Genomic DNA, 17,358 nt, shown 5'->3' with positions numbered 1-17,358 from the left:
CGATTGGCCCAATTGATAGTATTAGTACTCGATAGATCCAAAAGTGCTCGCATGACATCTATCGGTTGTACACTTTTGTTTTTGTTCAGCAAATTTCGTATAAAATTCTCAAAGTAAAACGATTTTGGGCCAGGTGTAGCGGGCAAATTTGTGCCCCCAGTCTCAGTTTAGAATGCCTGCTGTCGAGGAAGCTAAGATAATAAAATTTCTATCCAAGGTATGGTGACGCAGATGAGTCATGGTGGGGCATCTCCCTACTCTGTGGAAACTTGTTTGCCTAATTTCGCATGCAACGCAATAAACGACGTGTATCCTTTTTGGTTGCAGTATAAATATGTCGACGTCACGAAGAAGGACGTTATGGATGTGGTCACAACGTACCGAAGTCTGACCTACGATCTGCAAAAGTTTGGTAAGCATCCACCTCGCCTGATAACAGCACAGCATCAAATTAACGATGTTCCCCGTCTTCCCCCTGCCCAGTGTTCAACGACGGAAGCCATAAAGATCTGTTCACCCTGCAGGGCACCATCCCGGTGGTCTATAAAAGTAATTGTGTTGCACTTAGTCTGTTGCTATGATTATAATGGAAATAACATTTGCAATTTCAATAGATAACACGTACTACATTCCCATATGTATATGGTTGATGGACACTCATCCGCAGAATGCGCCAATGTGCTTTGTCAAGCCCACACCCACCATGCAGATAAAGGTGTCCATGTATGTGGATCACAATGGAAAGGTATATCTGCCGTACTTGCACGACTGGCAGCCAAACTCGTCGGATCTGCTCTCCCTCATTCAGGTCATGATTGTGACATTCGGCGACCATCCGCCAGTGTATTCGAAGCCCAAGGAACAACAAATGGCAATGCCATATCCACCAAACGGTGAGTGTTCCAGGTGTTCCAGTTATCCATAACATCTCTCATCCGATTCTCATCCTTTCTGCCATTCAGCTTACATGCAACAATCTGGCGGTGCTGGGGCCAGTAACTCGTTTCTGCCGTATCCCACAGCTAGTGGTGCGAGCGGTGGCAACTTTCCGCCTTATCCAACAGGTGCTAATTTCGGACCCTATCCACCAGGCGGAGCTGGGGGCAATGCCGCCGGCTATCCGCCCTACATGAATTACCCGCAACCACCTGGCAGTTACCCACCTGCTGGGGGCTATGTAAGCATAGAATTGAATTGCAACCTGACACTTGTTTGGCTACGATTGGGTGACTTTTTTTTAGAATCCATCGGCAAGTCCGAGCTCGACGGGCACCATTACCGAGGAGCACATCAAGGCTTCACTCATCAGCGCTGTCGAGGACAAGCTGCGGCGCCGTATACAGGAGAAGGTTAATCAGTATCAGGCCGAAATCGAAACGCTGAATCGCACCAAACAGGAGTTGGTCGAGGGCAGCACGAAGATTGATTCCATCATAGCGCGCCTCGAGCGCGAGCAGGTGGATCTGCAGAAGAACATTAACGTATTACGCGACAAGGAGCAGGAATTGGAGAAGAGTCTGGAGACGCTCGAGAATGCAGAAGCCATTGATCCGGACGAGGCCGTGACCACAACGGCACCACTATACAGACAGTGAGTCGAGTCCTGTGCGCAAGCCAAGACATTCTTGAGTGTAATGTGTGCTCTCTTTCAGATTACTCAATGCCTATGCTGACGAGGCTGCCACAGAGGATGCCATCTATTACCTGGGCGAGGGTTTGCGCGGCGGGGTCATCGATCTGGAGACCTTCCTCAAGCACGTCCGCACACTCTCGCGCAAACAGTTCATCTTGCGGGCCACAATGCAAAAGTGTAGACAAAAGGCTGGACTCGCCGGCTAGTTGGATGGGACGTGACGTCAATAATAGCTTCTCTTTTTTTCGATTGATTGCAACGCGGGGGTGCATAAATACACACACACACACGATTGATATGTTAACATAATATATTCGATATTGTTTTGAGCGCAAATTGAATCTTTGAAATTAAAATAAAAAGGCCTCACGTACGTTCACGCCCACGACAGGTCTTCTAGTTTATTTCTATAATGGAATGGTTATTGCCTTATTTTCATACGTAAATACCGACGGTGAGTAGAAGGAACACAATGCCAAAGCCGAGGAATATCGAGGCACACAAGCTTATGAGCAGTTCCTTGATCAGAGTCTTCTCCTTGGTGGTCTTGCGGGAGACGACAAAGATGAAAAACCAGGCCGTGAAGAATGTCCCGATGGTGAGGAGCACGGTGGCGAGGTGGGGGAATACCGCCGGATTGATGGGCGAAACGTAGCGTTTCATGTTGTCAAAGGAGACGGTATCCATGCTGCAATAATCAAAATGTGGTTTAGTTTGTCAGCCAGCACCGGCTAGTTAGTTTCATTTACTTTAAGAACTTTAATAAATAATTGTAAATCGACGCAAATCGTACGTGGCCGGCAGCTAGAGTTGCTTTATGTTGCTATCGACTATCGAGAAAACCAGTTTCGATAGTGGTTCCGCACGAACTACACAACTATCGATGGGCCCATTCCATATCTGGCTGTCAAACGTGCTCCCCTCTCTTTTCTTTATCAATTTGATGTTAAAAGAACAGAAAAAGAAAACAAAGACGCAAGATGAGCGATGTATGTATCAATCTGCTGGGGTATAACATCGTTAATACATATTCCCCGACACATATTGCAGCTGGAGGACATGGACAGCGAGCGCTTGAATGAGCTGGAGTCCATTCTGTACGCGTCCATCCATTACAGCGATCATGGAGCTGGCGAAGCTTGTGCTGGTGAAATCACACCGTCTGTGGCCGAACAGCGGGCCGTGGATGCACAACACATGCCACCACCGCCACAGCAGCAGCAGAAGCCGCAGGTCCAGCGCATTGTCAGCGAGAAACGTGTAATCAACAATGCAGTCGCCAAACCACGCTACTGGGCGGAAGGCAACGAGGATGGTGCAGCCAGCACAAAATCTCCAAATGTTTCCACAGGTGAGCAATCCTGGCGAATGTTTTGTCATCAAGACAGCCATAGAAATAGAGTCTGGCTCAAAGCTATTTCCCAACTTTGGTTTGCCTTCGAAATTTCGGTTTAAAATTCTCTGCTTTCGGCCATGAAGTATCTGAATAAGCTGCTGTCGCTGGGTAGCACCATTCTGCAGATCCTCTACGAATGGTTGGGTCTGTTGAATCCCGGGTGCCTGGCACTGGCCACGTTGAATATGCTCTACCTAGCAGTCTGGCTGGACTACCATTTCCGGCAGTATGGCTGCGATTTGCTCTACTGGCGCGAGGAGCTGAGCCAGTGCCCCACCGAGTACTTGCTCACGTGGATTCTGTTGACGGCCTCGATCCATGTGCTGGGCTCTGTCGTGGATGTCATTGTCTTCTCGGCCCTGCTGCGTCGTAACATGCGGGAGTTCAACAAGCCGCTCCTCCACTACGAGGAGCGCTATCGACGGTTCGTGTTGATACGCCTGGTGCGGCAGCTGGAGCACGCCCTGGTGGTGCGGTCGCTCTCCGCACATGGCAGTCAAGTGGTGCTCAAGAACATGTCCGATGCAAAAAGCCTGATCAATGAGGCGGTCAACTTGTTTCGCACCTCGGCGAAGATCCTGCTGTGGCCCAACAGATCGGATATGCATGTGGATCCGTTCATTCTGTACCACATAAACGAGGGGGAGCTGGAGGAGCTCAACGCCCATGGCTATTGTTTGGGCGATGTGGCTGCCCAGGATCTGGAGAATGAGAATTTTAACTATTTGCTTAACCCTTTTTGGTATTAAAATTCCCTTTAATCTCACAACAGATTGATTATCAGGTTGAGGTTTCTTTCCGGTTCTATTTTGATTTGTGCTCTTTCTTAGTCCATGGTACTTGTGTCTTTCCAGCTGCTGAAGTCACCTCTACTTCGACTTCAACGCCCAAGGAGGCAGACAAGCCAAATGGCAAACGCCCGTCACTGCCAAACAGGAAGGAAACGCTAAACTTCCCAAAAACACCACAGCCGAAGCAACAAAATCAGCAGAAGGACAAGGTGAAGCCTTCCCCCCAGCAACAACCCCAACCAGAGCAGAAGGACAGGGAGAATCCATCGCCAAAGCTACAGCCAAGAGTAGAACAGAAGGATAACAAGTGGAAGAGCTCACCAAAGCCACAAACAAAAGCAGAACAAAAGCCAAAACCTGCACAGAAGTCACAGGCAGAACAGAAACCAAAAACTCAACAGCAGCAACAGCAACAGGCGGATGATGAGCCCGAACGCTTTGACCAGAAACTACTCGTGGCCATACCCTCAAACTGGCCGCCCAAGAAGCAGAAGGGAAAGCAACAGCAGGTCAAATCCGAACCGGGACCCTTCAGCAAGGCCAATCGCAAGCTGATCCAAATGGAGCGCCTGGCGGCCAAGAAGCTGAAGTCCAAACAGGCGCTGGCCAACAAGAAGCAGCGCAAGCCAACGGAACCCGTGGCATTTGTGGACTTGGCCGAAACGTCCAACGAGGATGACGATGATGTGATACTCGTGCCACTGCCACCTGTGCCGGTGATCGATCTGGATACCAGTGACACGGATCAGAACAGTGTAGCGGATCAATATCACGAGGAGAATGCCATGGACGCTGCCGATGTGGTAATGAGTATCTCCTGCATCACCCAACCGGAGGCAGGAGCTGCTCCTATGACGCCACCGCTGTACTCGCCCTGCAATTCAGTCTTGTCCAGCGATGATTTTATCGTGCAAAAGGACACGAGTCGCCTGCTGGAGGATAGCGCTCGGGCCACAGACGAGGATCTCCTGGTGCTGACGGAGAATGCCATCAGAGAGGCTGCCGGTCAGCAGGATGTCGATATGGAGCAGCAGGGGCCAGATGCAGATGCAGAGGCAGATGCAGATGTAGACGTAGAGCTACCTCAAGGGGCCGATCTAGCGGCCGAAACCTCCTCCGAGTACGAGTTTGTGCCGCCCTCGCGACTGGAGGAGATCAAGCAGAATTATCGCGTGGATGATCACCAACAGTACCGAGCGCTGGATGTCTACGAAAGCGAATCGGATCTCACCGAGAGCGGCATCTACTCCAAGGCCAAGGCAAAGACCACTCCCACTATTATACGCAGCGTGGAGTCGCCATCGGATAGCTCCGATGTGGCGGAGGTCGTGGAACCAACCGTGAACAAGATGAAGCGGCTGCGCAAGCGTCGCTCGTCGAGCACAAACCAAAGCCAGTCCGAGGCCAACAACGACGACGACGAGGAGGATACGGACAGCGAGGATGGGGTGCAGCCCACAGGAGTCCCAGGCATTGCCCGTGGCATGGCTGTGGAGCGTTGCAAGCGCAAGATACGCCGCCTCAGCGCTCGCCGTAGCTCGGAGGATATACAAAAAAAAGCGCCAGCATACCCACGGATTGCTAATCTAAAGCCAATACACGAGTCTAGCTCCAATTCCGCTTCGGAGGATGATCTGCCCAATGCCCGGGCCATAGCCGAGCGTCTGCTGCAGCAGGAGCAGGCCAAGGAGAGGGGACAGGGAGGGAACCACGAGGTTCAGCAGCTGCGCGAAGCTCAAGCGGATGATCCGCTAGAAACTCTTTCAATTGGCAGCGATGCAGACTCCCAAAATGAGGCAGAGTTCAACAGTGCCGTCACCGATCGCGTATTGGCGATCTTCGAGCGCGTTGATGCCGGTACACGCAAAGTACCGCCAGCGGAGGTGAGCGGAGTAGCGCTCTCTGAGGAAGAGGAGCCTTACCAGTATGCAGCGGACACTACGATGCCAACGGAGGACTATCCCCCGGAGGAGATTGAAGCAGAGCCAACGATCAAAGTGGAACACAATCTCACAGAGCTGATAGACGAGCCTGTGCCCACGGGCGGGCAACTGGTTGGCTGGAATGAGGAAATGTGCTGCTTCTACAACGACAGCTGGCAGGGCGAGAACTTCAGTGTCCAAAAAATCCAAAGAGCCATGAATGGTAAGCATTGGGAGCGGCAGTAGACACTGACGGAGTGTTTCACCACCAGTGTGTTTCATTGCAGGGCGTCGACAGGAGTGGAGGATCGTTAACGAGGACCGATACCCGGTGGTTCGTCCTCGCTCACGCGCCAAGTGCACCAACTGCGCCGAAATGGGCCACATGCGATCCAAATGTCCGCGTCCACGCAAGCCGCTTGTCTGTCACATGTGCGGCAAGGCGGGCCATGCCGAGCCACGCTGCCCCAATGCCATCTGCCTGGGTGTAAGACACGAGAATTCCCTTTGTCTGAAGATAACAAATTTATGCGAGTCTCTTTCTGTTGCTTTCATTACAGTGCGGCGCCAAGCAGTCGATCTATGTGCAGCAGTGCAACAAGTGCTCATTCCACAGTCGCCTCATCTGTCAGCTGTGCAAGATGCGGGGCCATGGCGTGGACCATTGCCCGGACAAGTGGCGTCGCTACCACTCAACGGTAAGCGAGAGAAACTAAGCCTAAAGATCCCTCGATTAAAACAATCCTTCTCCTCCACCAGATCCGTTCGAATGTGCCACTTCAGAGCAATGTCAAGTACAATGCAAAGCAGTGCAGCTATTGCGCCGGAAAGGGACATCTCTTTGAGAACTGCCGCCAGCGCATTGGCGAGTTTCGCAGCCAAACGTACGCTTCGCACATTGTGTCGCATCAGAAGACCTACAAGGATCGCAGCGGAAATCTCGGCTATTTGGGGGATCTGACGGCATTTTTTGCGAACGATGTACCCTTTAGTTTTGCGTGGAGTGATCCGAACATACCCAAGAACAGCTACTATGGCAGGTTCCTCATCCAGGCCAACCTCGCCCGGCCACAGAGCATTAAACGAAAGGCCACACCCATTGCCACCCTGGAAGAGGTACCGGCTAAAGTTTATACCCATGATTATGTGCCCAATGCTCAGGCGAAGGCTGCTCGTGGGCAAGTCGTAGCCGCAGAGGAAACATTGACCCATGAGAAGGCGCCTGAAGCAGAGAAGGTCCCAGAAACAGATCAGGCCACAGAACCAGAGCAGGCTACAGAACCAGAGCAGGCTACAGAACCAGAGCAGGCCACAGAAGCGGAAGAGCAGACTAAAGAAGCCCAGAAGACCATGGAAGAAGAGAAGCCCGTTGCGATACAGGGTGAAGAGATCTCCACCAGTTTTGAGGCGCAATCAGAGGAAGCTCCCATGCCGATGGCCAGCACCAGCCGACAATCTGTGGGCGCCCATGAGCTGGACTCGGACTCGAACTACAGCTTCTCCGAGCACTTTGAGCTGCCCACGTCGACGACAAGCGACGAGAACGACATACCAATGGAGAAGAGTCGCAAAAACAGCCGTCCCATGGGCCCGATGCCCGATATTATACCCTTGTCCGGAGGCAATGATGATGAGTTCAACATTTCCTCCAACAGCCAAGGCATCTCGATGTGCATCAACAGCAGGCGCATGGAGAGGATGGACGACAGTGCGGACAACGAGATGCCGGATGTACCCTGCGAGGGCAAGATCATTATGGCCCGCGACCTGTCCGAGTACTTGTTCAGCCCAGAGGGCTGGAAGTTTCTTGCTGAGTCCTCCAAGCAATGCCAGGTAACTGTGCGCATGGACTTGATGACCTATGGCTATGTCCTGGTGATCTACGGTCTGAAGGCGCATCAGGAAGATCTGCAACTGAAGCTGCTGCACCGCCATCAGGAGGTCAAGCGCAGGAGCGTTGAGTTCCAGACCCAAAAGCCACCAAAACGCGTTGATGTCCTTATCCGTTTCCTAAGGGATGGCATTGTAAGCCTCAACAGTCACCTGGGCAATGCCAAGGCCCTGTATAGGGCCATCAAGCAGCAGGAGAATTTGAACACTAAGAATGGTTTCAAGTTGGCGGAGAAGAAGCGACGCCAACTCAACATGATCCTGGTGGGGCAGGCGGGCCTGTTGAATGGCAGCACGCACTTGGATCAACTGCTGGTGCTATTGCAAACCCTACTGAAAGATTTCTCGCCTGACGACAACGCCTCGCCGGCGATGCGCACCGAAATCGAAGATCACTGGCGCATGATCTTCACCGCGTATCCCCATCCCAAGTACGAGGAACTGCTGGATACCTATGTCCACTTAGATCTGAAGAATCGCCTGCCCACGATGAACATTGATCCTGCGCTCTTGGGACTGCCGCCTCTTCATATGGGTAGGGGCCAGCCGACACCACAGCCAACCAGTAAGCGGGCCGCCTCGCCAACGCCACCGTCACCAGCCTGGCAGCATATGGCACCGCCACCGCCACCCAAGCAGAAGGCGAAGCAACAGCGAGCAGGTGCAACGCAAGCACAACAGCAACAGCGTCCAGCCGGAACAGGACAGGCCCAGAAGCAGCAACGTGCAGGCGCAGGACAATCCCAACAGCAGCAACGACAAGGAGGAGGAAAACCGCAACAGCAGCAACGTCCTGGACCAGGGCAACAGCAGCAGCGTCCAGGAGCAGGTCAGCCTCAAAAGCAGCAACGTACAACTGCAGGACAACAGCAGCAGCAACGTCCAGGAGCAGGACAACAGCAGCAACGTCCAGGAGCAGGACAACAGCAGCCACGTCCAGGAGCAGGACAACAGCAGCATCGACCAGGAGTAGGCCAACAGCAGCAACCAAAACGTGGCCAGTCCATACAGATGCCCTTCAACAATCCCCAGCAACGTGCTCGGGCCGATCTTCAGCTGCGCAATCCGGACCATCAGTTCGCACGACTCCTGGGCGAAGTGAAGCCAAACGCACGTGGCTTGGATGCCAACAAGCCATCGGTATTCTGGTCGCGCGAGTCGCTGCGGTACATCGATGATCTGTTCAAGATTACAACCCGGCCGGATATGCGGGAGCGACTGAATCGCGTGCTGCAACGATCGCAGCAGGGCGAACTGTCGCACAACGACTACCGCGCTGTGATCGATCTGCACTTGCTGCTGTCGAATCAATGAGGGCGACTCATTGGGGGGATCTCTTATAAGGGGAATGGGAAAGGGCATGAGAATGACGATGATTTAAATTGTTTAACAAAATCCACCAGATCCAATAATGGGTATCGTATCTGAAAGATAGAATTACCCACAGCAGAATACCGAATGAATAAATAACTGACTATTTCAATCTCTCTTGCCATAACTTGCTACTTTATTGATTCACGGACCAATAACTCAAATGTGGATCTAAAAATCATAAAAGTTAATTAATGCTTTGGCTTAGCTAGCCTCTATCCTAAATTCGTTGTTATAGTTTCCGTTGTCCATTGTATTACAAGTTCAGTTGGGTCAGACGATTGATCATTGTTCTAGGCCGCTGTGGTCTGCTGCGTCTGTTCCAGCGTGGTCGTAGACTGGGCCGAGCAAGCCTCGCCTGACTTCTCAGTGACACCCAGCCAGGGACACCGCTTCTGGAGCTCCATGCGGTATCTTGGATGGCTGATGGCATACACAAACGGATCTATGCAGGCCACCAGCTTGCACGTGCAGGCCGGAATCATTGTGGCACCTGGCGTCAGCAGACTCTTGTCACCAAACGCTCCGATTAGGGACATCACTCCATAGGGGGTCCAGGACACAAAGAACAGAAAGCAAATGGTAATGGCCGCCTTGGCAATCCGTATCTCGGCCGTCTCCTTGCTCTTATCCACGTTGGAGCGCAGCGATTCCACGTTCATTTTCTTCGCCTGTTCCCGCAAAGCCTTCTCGTGGTTGAAGACGTGTCCCACTATCTGGCTGTAGTAGTACAGGATCATCAGCGTGGGACAGACGAAGCTGAAGAAGAAGATGGTGACCACAAAGAGGCGGGTGTCAAAGTTATCCGAGAGATAGTCGAACGAGCAGGATGTGAGATATCCCTCTGCAACGAAAGAAAGTGGCAACGAAATTTGATATTATTTTCAAAATAAAGGTATGCTACCGCCGATGTCAATCCGCTTATCGCACAAAAGTACCGATATTTTTTCCCCACAACCCTGTGTATCGATAAAATATGCCAGTATAATCAAAAGTCGTTGATATAGCCGATTTAACACGTGAAACTACAGAAAAATAGTGTACATGCGCTCCAAGTTTGGAAAAAAACGCCCTGATATCCCCCCGTATATCGTCTGTTCAAAAATATCGCCTTTAAAACTATTGTCAACAAACAATATATATCGATATGTTGGTATATCAACATACAAACATCCCTACGACGCGGACATTAGAAGAAACTTAGCAAAAATAGGTAAAATAGAATGAAAAAACTGATAATATGCTAACGAAAAACCCCAGTTGATACTTTAGTGGCTAAAAAGACTGAAATTCGTTTCGAGCAAGTGCGAGTGCAATAAAGAAAAGGTGAGGCAAGTAGGTGCAACGCGAATAGTGAAATAAAAAAAAAATTCATCTCGCTGCTGTGTGTAAATTAAATGCAAATGATATGATATTTTCATGCAACAACAAAAAGAACAACAACAAACACAACAGGAGCAGCAGCCGCAGCAGCAGCCAGCATTAGCAACAGCAACAAAAGCGAACTTGTATTCAATGGATGTGTGCGCGAGAGGCGAATAAAAGAAAATTAGATAAAAAAAGCCAAATGAAATTAGCGCACGCCTGAAATTCGAGTTTGGCGCAAGGTGAACAAAAAGTCGAAAAGCAATCAAAACAGTTTCCATTTGCTCTCGGTGTGCGTGCCGTTTTTCCTGCGAAAGAAAAACCACCTGCATTGATTTATAGTTAAAGAAAAAAAGAGACGTATCCGAACGGGATGGGTCAGTGCATTGCCATAAAGGCTGACTGATAAAAAAAACCCCCAACCAGCACAGCCTGCTATGTAAGTTTACGTATGATTATGTATTTTGTGCTTGTTTATGTGCTGCAGTGCAGCTTAATGGCGGCTTGAGCAATTCGCTCTGCTCTGCAACTTACGTTTTCTATTTTTAATACATTTTATTTTGCAACTCATTGAAAAAGAAACAGCGCACAGCAAAGTTAATTATATTCATGGCCTGTGTCTTTTGTGGCAGTAATTAACATTTTACCCCCAGAGTTGAGGCTCTGCCCCAGAGACTTTGGGGAGTCTTCATATGGATATTTTTCATACGGTACATGGCGTAAACGAACTGTTAATTATGTGTGTGTTCGCGATTCAGTGAGCGTCTGCATACTCCTCCTGCTCCACCAAGCAACCATTCTATTCATTTCCCCTTGATGCATTACGTTACGCGCTTTTCGTTGCGTGTCGTAGGCATATGCATCGTTTATGCGGGACAAAATTTATTACGTGCTTCTTATAGTGATAATTTCAGTGTAATTTCTACTTCCTATTTTTTCCTGTAATGATTTCAATTTCAATTTTGGAATTTGGATTGTTAAATGTTTAACTTCAAAGAATTGCGCCACGCCAAATCATTTATCTATCTAATCGTAAGTTAGTCTTCGCATGAACGTAGAAATATCTCCATTCGTGTGTGTGACCATTGTTGTGGACGACGCCACACCCATACCATTCTCCACACACGGCCCTGCGTCCCTCCCCACTTCTCGTACCCGCCCACAATCGGTATGTTTTGGGTCGTCGTCCCTAATGGCCGTCCATCAGCGTCAGGGCTCTCTGATAAGACCCTACACACTACACACATGCGAGTATTTGCGTCGTTCCACACGTGCCACCGCACCACCGTGCAGCCCAGAAGTATTTTCTTTTGGGCCTTCTACGTGAGGCTGACCTCGGCTTCGGCTTCGACATGGACTTTAACTTCGTTCGATACGTTTCCAGTTAAATAATAATTGCTTAAATGCAATTCCTATGGCTCGCATTTCATGTTTTCTTTTTCGTTTTGGTAATGCCAACAATTGGGGGATCCGCGACAAGGTGAAGGTCGGGGCATGATTAATTGTTTACTCTTGGCCGTAGAGTAGAGGCTCCTCCAAGTTGAACTACTCGCCCCATCGAAGTGTGACACATTACTCATTCAATTCGATTCGATTTCATTTATTTTGCAGTGACGCAGCAGTAGCAGCGAAAGGAGACAGACGTAGACGGAGAGCACAGAACGCACAAATAACTGTTCCCGGACCAACCGGAACGGACTGGCACTCCGCACAGGACTCCACGGGAGAGAAAGAGCGAGATTTTGGAAGAACTATAGAGATATTCGTTTCGCAGAGAGAAAAATTCCAATGTCAAATAAAATCAACCCGAAACGCCGTGAACCGACAGCAGCCGCAGCAGCAGCAGGAGCACCCACGGCAGTGGCCACCAACACGAGCAGCTCGACCGGCTCCAGTGCCGCCAACACCTCCTCGGCTAACACATCCTCATCGTCCAGCTCCTCGCTGTCTTCCGCCGGTGGCGGTGATGCGGGCATGTCCGCCGACCTAACATCGCTCTTCGAATGCCCAGTTTGCTTTGACTATGTGCTGCCCCCGATCCTGCAATGCTCCAGCGGGCACTTGGTGTGCGTCTCGTGCCGCTCCAAGCTCACCTGCTGCCCCACATGCCGCGGTCCACTGGCCAATATCCGTAACCTGGCCATGGAGAAGGTCGCCTCGAACGTAAAGTTTCCGTGCAAGCATTCGGGCTACGGGTGCACTGCCTCGCTTGTCTACACGGAGAAGACCGAGCACGAGGAGACCTGCGAGTGTCGGCCCTACCTATGCCCCTGCCCGGGGGCCTCCTGCAAGTGGCAGGGACCGCTCGACCTAGTCATGCAGCACCTGATGATGTCCCACAAGAGCATCACCACGCTGCAGGGCGAAGACATTGTGTTTCTGGCCACCGACATCAATCTGCCCGGCGCCGTCGATTGGGTGATGATGCAGTCCTGCTTCGGCCACCACTTCATGCTTGTCCTCGAGAAGCAGGAGAAGTACGACGGACACCAGCAGTTCTTCGCTATTGTCCAGCTGATTGGCTCGCGCAAGGAGGCCGAGAACTTTGTGTACCGCCTCGAGCTGAACGGCAACCGCCGCCGCCTCACCTGGGAGGCAATGCCGCGTTCCATACACGAGGGCGTTGCCTCCGCCATACACAATTCGGATTGCCTGGTGTTCGACACATCGATTGCGCAGCTCTTCGCCGACAATGGCAATCTGGGCATCAATGTGACCATCTCTCTGGTCTAGGCAGCCGCGCCTCGCGTCCGTGAATCGCCCAATTTAATTGTTTATTTCTTTTTTACATTTTTGTCGTATAAATACAATACCATATACATAGTTTAGCCCTTTGTTCGCATCATACGTCTAATTGGTAGATTCGTAGAATGATTGAAATGAAAGGGTGGATTGTAGAGAGATAAGCAGCAGCAAAAGCAGCATTAGGATCGTTTTAAAAACGATTCTTCGTTCTATATGCACACCCTCATAATTACACCCTCCCACACTTACCTATATAATTGCATATAACATCTATATAGATATTTTTTGAATGTAAGTTTCGATGTGAAAGGCGGCCAGCAGAGAAGAAAATGATGGCAAAGTAGTGCTCCCACTACTACTCGATTGGTACTAGCTCTAGGATTAAACTGTTCATATATTCCACACACACACACACACATACACACACAGAAACAGACACACTTTATTTAAATGTTTGTCAGTGTTTGATCATTTCCTATTTTAATTGTCGTGGTGTTATTTCTGCCTTTAGTTTAATTTTAGTTAATAAGCCGTCTGCGTCTACGGCGGGCCACACCTGGAGCGGAGCTGCCTACGCGTGCCCATTGTGCCCACCAGATCCAAACACCACAATCACACCACCACCTATCTACCTACTATCTACTACCACTGTAAACCACACAACACACAGAACATACACACAAACAAAAACAAAAACAATCTGCAGTCTAGTTTAGTTAATGTAAATTATTTTATACATACAATAATTGTAAATGGTAATAAGTAAATCAGTTTAAACAAAATTAACCACAGCAAACAAATCGTATTGATGATAATCTGTAATAACTCGAGAGTTGTTTGAGACAAAGATAAGGAGAGAGAGAGAGGGGAGTTGCGGCACCGTTCGAGCCCTGCAACCAAACAGTTTTTTTTTTCGCATGCCAAATTCCCACTAACAAATCGAAGGAAATGTAACCATATTGTTTGCAATGCTAAAAGACAGTCCCCTGCCCATTACAATTCCTATCCCTTCTGCCCGATCCCACAGAGAATGGGGATAATTTCCCCCGTCCCAGTTTAGATCTCCCCCTGGTCCGGCTCACATTTTGTTTCAATTTAGATCTTGTCCAAATGGCCAATATGTGCAGAATGAGGAATGATTTGAGACGTCTGCACCATATTTAGCTTTTAATGCGCTGATTTTAACGCGCTGTCCTCCCCTCCCTACCCCACCACAAACTACCATACGAGATCACATTCACATACACAACAGAACTACAGAAAAGTGAAATAAACGTGATTAGTAAAAAGTATTAACGATCTTTTACTTATTTCTTGTCAACCACAGAGGCCAAAATGCTGCAATACAAATCAGCATCAAAGTAGTTTTTTCTTACATTTTCCGAGAGACCGAACAAAAAAAAAACATTTCAATCGAGTATTCCTTTTGTGTTAACCAACTTTAGTCCTTACATGTATAGTTATTCATAAATTTATTGTCAGACAGGCTAACGCGTTTTATTCAGTCCGAAATTGTTTTACAAAACACAACAAAAAAATTATCAGTACAAATTTTAAATTTTGAGCAGAAATATTTTGGTCTTAAGCAAAATTTAATGTTTCAACGTTATACAGAACTTAAATACCAACACGCCATATCTTTAATTAGAGGCTTCTATTCGGACTTCGAGGAGATGCTGCCACGCCATCAATCAGCCCCGGAGCTTCCAAATCGTGCTGGTGCAGGTGCAGCTGCTGGTGCAGCAGCTCCACACCCAAACCCGAACCAAGGCCCAGGGGCAGGGACAGGCCACCTAGAACTTGTCCCCAAGCCAGACTCAGTGGCACTCGTGCAATTAAACAGGCAACCAAATCCGAATCCTGCCGCCGGTGAGAGTCAGGAACAGCTCCAGGAGGGGGCTGTGGTGCGAGCGGAAAGTTCTCTGGAGGGGCCTCTGGCCGACTATTATGTGTCGCTGCTGGAGTGCCCCGTTTGCTTCGGTTACATAATGCCACCGATCATGCAGTGCTCGAGAGGCCATTTGATCTGCTCGTCGTGCAGGCACAAGCTAACCCTGTGCCCCGTGTGCCGCGTGCCGATGAGCAACATCCGTAACCTGGCAATGGAGAATGTCGCCTCAAAGCTGTTCTTCCCCTGCAAGCACTCGCACTACGGCTGCAAGCTCATTATGACTTATTCGGAGAAGAAGCTGCACGAGGATGACTGCGAATTCCGTCCCTTCTTTTGCCCCTATCCGGACGACAAGTGCGTGTGGCAGGGTCCGCTCAAGGATGTCTTCGGCCACCTGGTTGCAACGCACGAGAATGTCATCACGATGGAGGGTCACGACATCATCTTCCTGGCCACCAACGTGAATCTGGAGGGCGCCCTCGACTGGACAATGGTGCAGTCCTGCCACGGCCGCCACTTTTTGCTCTCGCTGGAGAAGATCCATCTGGGCGAGGGCTGTCAGCAGTACTTTGCCGCCTGCCGCATGATCGGCACAATGCGCGATGCCGCCGAATTCGACTACAGCATCTCGCTGGATGCCAACAATCGCACCCTTCGCTGGCAGTCCAAGCCTCGGTCCATCCGCGAGAGCTTCGTAACGTTCACCAATGCGGACTTTTTGGTGCTTAACAAGTCCACCGTGGAGCTGTTCTCCGAGGATGGCAACTTGGCCCTGAACGTAATCATCTCGCCGACTGAAGCGGACAGTCAATAGGCGACACACAGAACCCGAACCCGAAGCCGACCCAAGCCCCCGACCCTACTCTACCTTTGGCGTTTGTCTCCGCATCCGAAATTAGAAGGCGTATTTGTATGGTACATAAAAATTATACTAGCATGGAAAACCAAACCAGTTGCAATGGCTTCCCATATCCATCCGTTAATAATCGTACGGGGAGGGAGGGAGACTCACCTGGTACAAAGCGATCCCAGAACTTTGTCAGTGGGAGTACGACCCACGGCGTGCAGTACAGCCAAATGATGACGTTCATCATTACGGCCTTGGTAAAGGTCATGTTGCGGTTCATAGGCTTGGTAATGACATTGTAGCGATCGTAGCCAATGGCCGCATTCGTCATCCCAGCACCGATGCCCGAGTAGGAGCCAATGGAGGCGAAGATCTGGCACCACGTGTTGCCCAGGGCAAAGCCGCGATGGAAACTGTTGTAGATGAAAATGGGCGCCTTTAGGCACATGATCAGATCGAAGACGGCCAGATTGAGCACAAACATGTTCGAGGGTGTGCGCAGGGATTTCGATGTACTGAATATCCAAATAACCATCCCATTGCCCAGGGTCGAGGCGAAGAATAGAAAGATGTAGAAGACGCCCAGAATGTAGTGCATGGAGGCGGGCGGCTCCAGTTGGGTCAGCCAGTGCTCCGGTATGTATTGTATCTGATCCGGGGGCACGTTCCAGCCGAGGAACTGCAGCTCATCGCTGCCGGAGGACATGCGAGCCGCCGGCCGTAGTGGAGGCTCGCTGGCATTGCACAGAGATTCCATCACTGGGATTCACTTAACCGAAGGCCTTTCCGTGGACGGGGCGCCCACTGGCTTGAACTGGGTTGGCATACCTTTCGGCGGGGTCTTTTATATGTTAACCCCACACGCTAGACAAATTCAATTAGGGCTTTGTGGTTGCGTGTCAATAAATACGATTTTCCGTCACGTCTGCAAGAAAATATTTCAGCGAGAATTTCATTTGAATCACAGCCCCACTGTGGAAATTAAGCTGAAAATGATGTCAAGGCTTTCAATGCCATGGCACTGGCACCTAAAATGGATGACCTAACCAATTGATTAACTAACAGCCATTTTAATTAATTCGTCATTATTTATGTATTTTCTCCTTCACTTTCGAACTAAGCGCGCTCTCAAATCAGTGCTGTGAAGTCCAATGCAGACTGTGCTGAAAAATGCTAAAATTTTTTCTTTATGTTTTATTTCGTATACTTCTAGTTTATATATATAATATTATAAAAAATAATATTTGTTTGGCTATTGCTATGGCTATGCTTTGACAGACGGCTCAGGAATTGTTAATTTTCCAAAATATGCATTCAAATGGAAACCGTTGGCTGGAAACCGTAGCTCACAGAGTTGTCTCGCTTGCACATGGCGGCCTGAACAGCTGTTTGGCCAGTGGCTGAAAAAGTTTGCAATTCTCGCTCTCTGCCGGTAATTGAAGAGAAATAAGAATACAAGAAGGAGAGCAATTATAGAGGGTATGAACGGTATGCTATATATATAACG

General features: G+C 49.7%; 7 protein-coding genes across 10 annotated transcripts; 5 read left to right on the top strand and 2 right to left on the bottom strand.

Annotated features, from left to right (window-relative positions):
- The first annotated feature begins 39 nt into the window (after positions 1–39).
- LOC111069675 (tumor susceptibility gene 101 protein) lies at positions 40–2,018 on the top strand. The gene is made up of 7 exons (XM_022359833.2): positions 40–217; positions 328–412; positions 484–549; positions 615–893; positions 963–1,177; positions 1,242–1,591; positions 1,653–2,018. Exons 1-7 carry the CDS (start codon positions 173–175, stop codon positions 1,837–1,839), a joined length of 1,227 nt encoding a protein of 408 aa, XP_022215525.1. The 5' UTR covers positions 40–172; the 3' UTR covers positions 1,840–2,018.
- On the bottom strand, positions 2,005–2,487 carry LOC111069684 (transmembrane protein 258). Its single transcript, XM_022359845.2, has 2 exons — positions 2,383–2,487; positions 2,005–2,321 (listed from the first exon to the last, which is right to left on the bottom strand). The coding sequence occupies exon 2, from the start codon at positions 2,318–2,320 to the stop codon at positions 2,069–2,071; it is 252 nt and encodes an 83-aa protein (XP_022215537.1). The 5' UTR covers position 2,321; positions 2,383–2,487; the 3' UTR covers positions 2,005–2,068.
- A 27-nt stretch (positions 2,488–2,514) lies between these two features.
- On the top strand, positions 2,515–9,115 carry LOC111069672. Of its 2 annotated transcripts, none has more exons than XM_022359828.2 (6): positions 2,515–2,622; positions 2,684–2,984; positions 3,884–5,965; positions 6,030–6,229; positions 6,303–6,440; positions 6,502–9,115. In XM_022359828.2, exons 1-6 carry the CDS (start codon positions 2,614–2,616, stop codon positions 8,944–8,946), a joined length of 5,175 nt encoding a protein of 1,724 aa, XP_022215520.2. In that variant the 5' UTR covers positions 2,515–2,613; the 3' UTR covers positions 8,947–9,115. The 2 variants fall into 2 exon arrangements, with proteins under 2 accessions (XP_022215520.2, XP_022215519.2); XM_022359827.2 differs by having other exon boundaries at positions 3,860–5,965.
- On the top strand, positions 3,010–3,836 carry LOC111069683. The gene has a single exon (XM_022359844.2). The coding sequence runs from the start codon at positions 3,107–3,109 to the stop codon at positions 3,776–3,778; it is 672 nt and encodes a 223-aa protein (XP_022215536.1). The 5' UTR covers positions 3,010–3,106; the 3' UTR covers positions 3,779–3,836.
- Positions 9,116–16,672, bottom strand: LOC111069676 (opsin Rh4). Its single transcript, XM_022359834.2, has 2 exons — positions 16,017–16,672; positions 9,116–9,847 (listed from the first exon to the last, which is right to left on the bottom strand). The coding sequence occupies exons 1-2, from the start codon at positions 16,606–16,608 to the stop codon at positions 9,297–9,299; spliced, it is 1,143 nt and encodes a 380-aa protein (XP_022215526.1). The 5' UTR covers positions 16,609–16,672; the 3' UTR covers positions 9,116–9,296.
- On the top strand, positions 10,149–13,196 carry LOC111069679 (E3 ubiquitin-protein ligase sina). 3 transcript variants are annotated; one of them, XM_022359840.2, is made up of 2 exons: positions 10,149–10,216; positions 11,980–13,196. In XM_022359840.2, the coding sequence occupies exon 2, from the start codon at positions 12,157–12,159 to the stop codon at positions 13,099–13,101; it is 945 nt and encodes a 314-aa protein (XP_022215532.1). In that variant the 5' UTR covers positions 10,149–10,216; positions 11,980–12,156; the 3' UTR covers positions 13,102–13,196. The 3 variants fall into 3 exon arrangements, with proteins under 3 accessions (XP_022215532.1, XP_022215530.1, XP_022215529.1); XM_022359838.2 differs by having other exon boundaries at positions 10,169–10,329; XM_022359837.2 differs by lacking the exon at positions 10,149–10,216 and adding an exon at positions 10,439–10,807.
- LOC111069677 (probable E3 ubiquitin-protein ligase sinah) lies at positions 14,585–15,956 on the top strand. The gene has a single exon (XM_022359835.2). It carries the CDS (start codon positions 14,709–14,711, stop codon positions 15,816–15,818), a length of 1,110 nt encoding a protein of 369 aa, XP_022215527.2. The 5' UTR covers positions 14,585–14,708; the 3' UTR covers positions 15,819–15,956.
- Positions 16,673–17,358: the final 686 nt, after the last annotated feature.

The sequence above is a fragment of the Drosophila obscura genome, unplaced genomic scaffold, assembly GCF_018151105.1.
Source record: "Drosophila obscura isolate BZ-5 IFL unplaced genomic scaffold, ASM1815110v1 contig_1, whole genome shotgun sequence".
In the NCBI taxonomy this organism is placed as follows: domain Eukaryota; kingdom Metazoa; phylum Arthropoda; class Insecta; order Diptera; family Drosophilidae; genus Drosophila; species Drosophila obscura.
This window is presented reverse-complemented; position numbering and strand designations above follow the sequence as displayed.

Excerpts from the sequence above, each read along its gene's own strand:
- LOC111069675 (XM_022359833.2), top strand. The coding sequence starts at position 173 with ATGCCTGCTGTCGAGGAAGCTAAGATAATAAAATTTCTATCCAAG. Across the intron at positions 413-483 it reads CTACGATCTGCAAAAGTTTG|TGTTCAACGACGGAAGCCAT; the intron begins GTAAGCATCCAC and ends CCCCCTGCCCAG. Across the intron at positions 1,178-1,241 it reads ACCCACCTGCTGGGGGCTAT|AATCCATCGGCAAGTCCGAG; the intron begins GTAAGCATAGAA and ends ACTTTTTTTTAG.
- LOC111069684 (XM_022359845.2), bottom strand. The coding sequence starts at position 2,320 with ATGGATACCGTCTCCTTTGACAACATGAAACGCTACGTTTCGCCCATC.
- LOC111069672 (XM_022359827.2), top strand. Across the intron at positions 5,966-6,029 it reads AATCCAAAGAGCCATGAATG|GGCGTCGACAGGAGTGGAGG; the intron begins GTAAGCATTGGG and ends GTTTCATTGCAG. Across the intron at positions 6,230-6,302 it reads CCAATGCCATCTGCCTGGGT|TGCGGCGCCAAGCAGTCGAT; the intron begins GTAAGACACGAG and ends CTTTCATTACAG.
- LOC111069683 (XM_022359844.2), top strand. The coding sequence starts at position 3,107 with ATGAAGTATCTGAATAAGCTGCTGTCGCTGGGTAGCACCATTCTGCAG.
- LOC111069679 (XM_022359840.2), top strand. The coding sequence starts at position 12,157 with ATGTCAAATAAAATCAACCCGAAACGCCGTGAACCGACAGCAGCCGCA.
- LOC111069677 (XM_022359835.2), top strand. The coding sequence starts at position 14,709 with ATGTTTCAACGTTATACAGAACTTAAATACCAACACGCCATATCTTTA.
- LOC111069676 (XM_022359834.2), bottom strand. The coding sequence starts at position 16,608 with ATGGAATCTCTGTGCAATGCCAGCGAGCCTCCACTACGGCCGGCGGCT. Across the intron at positions 9,848-16,016 it reads CTGGGATCGCTTTGTACCAG|AGGGATATCTCACATCCTGC; the intron begins GTGAGTCTCCCT and ends CTTTCGTTGCAG.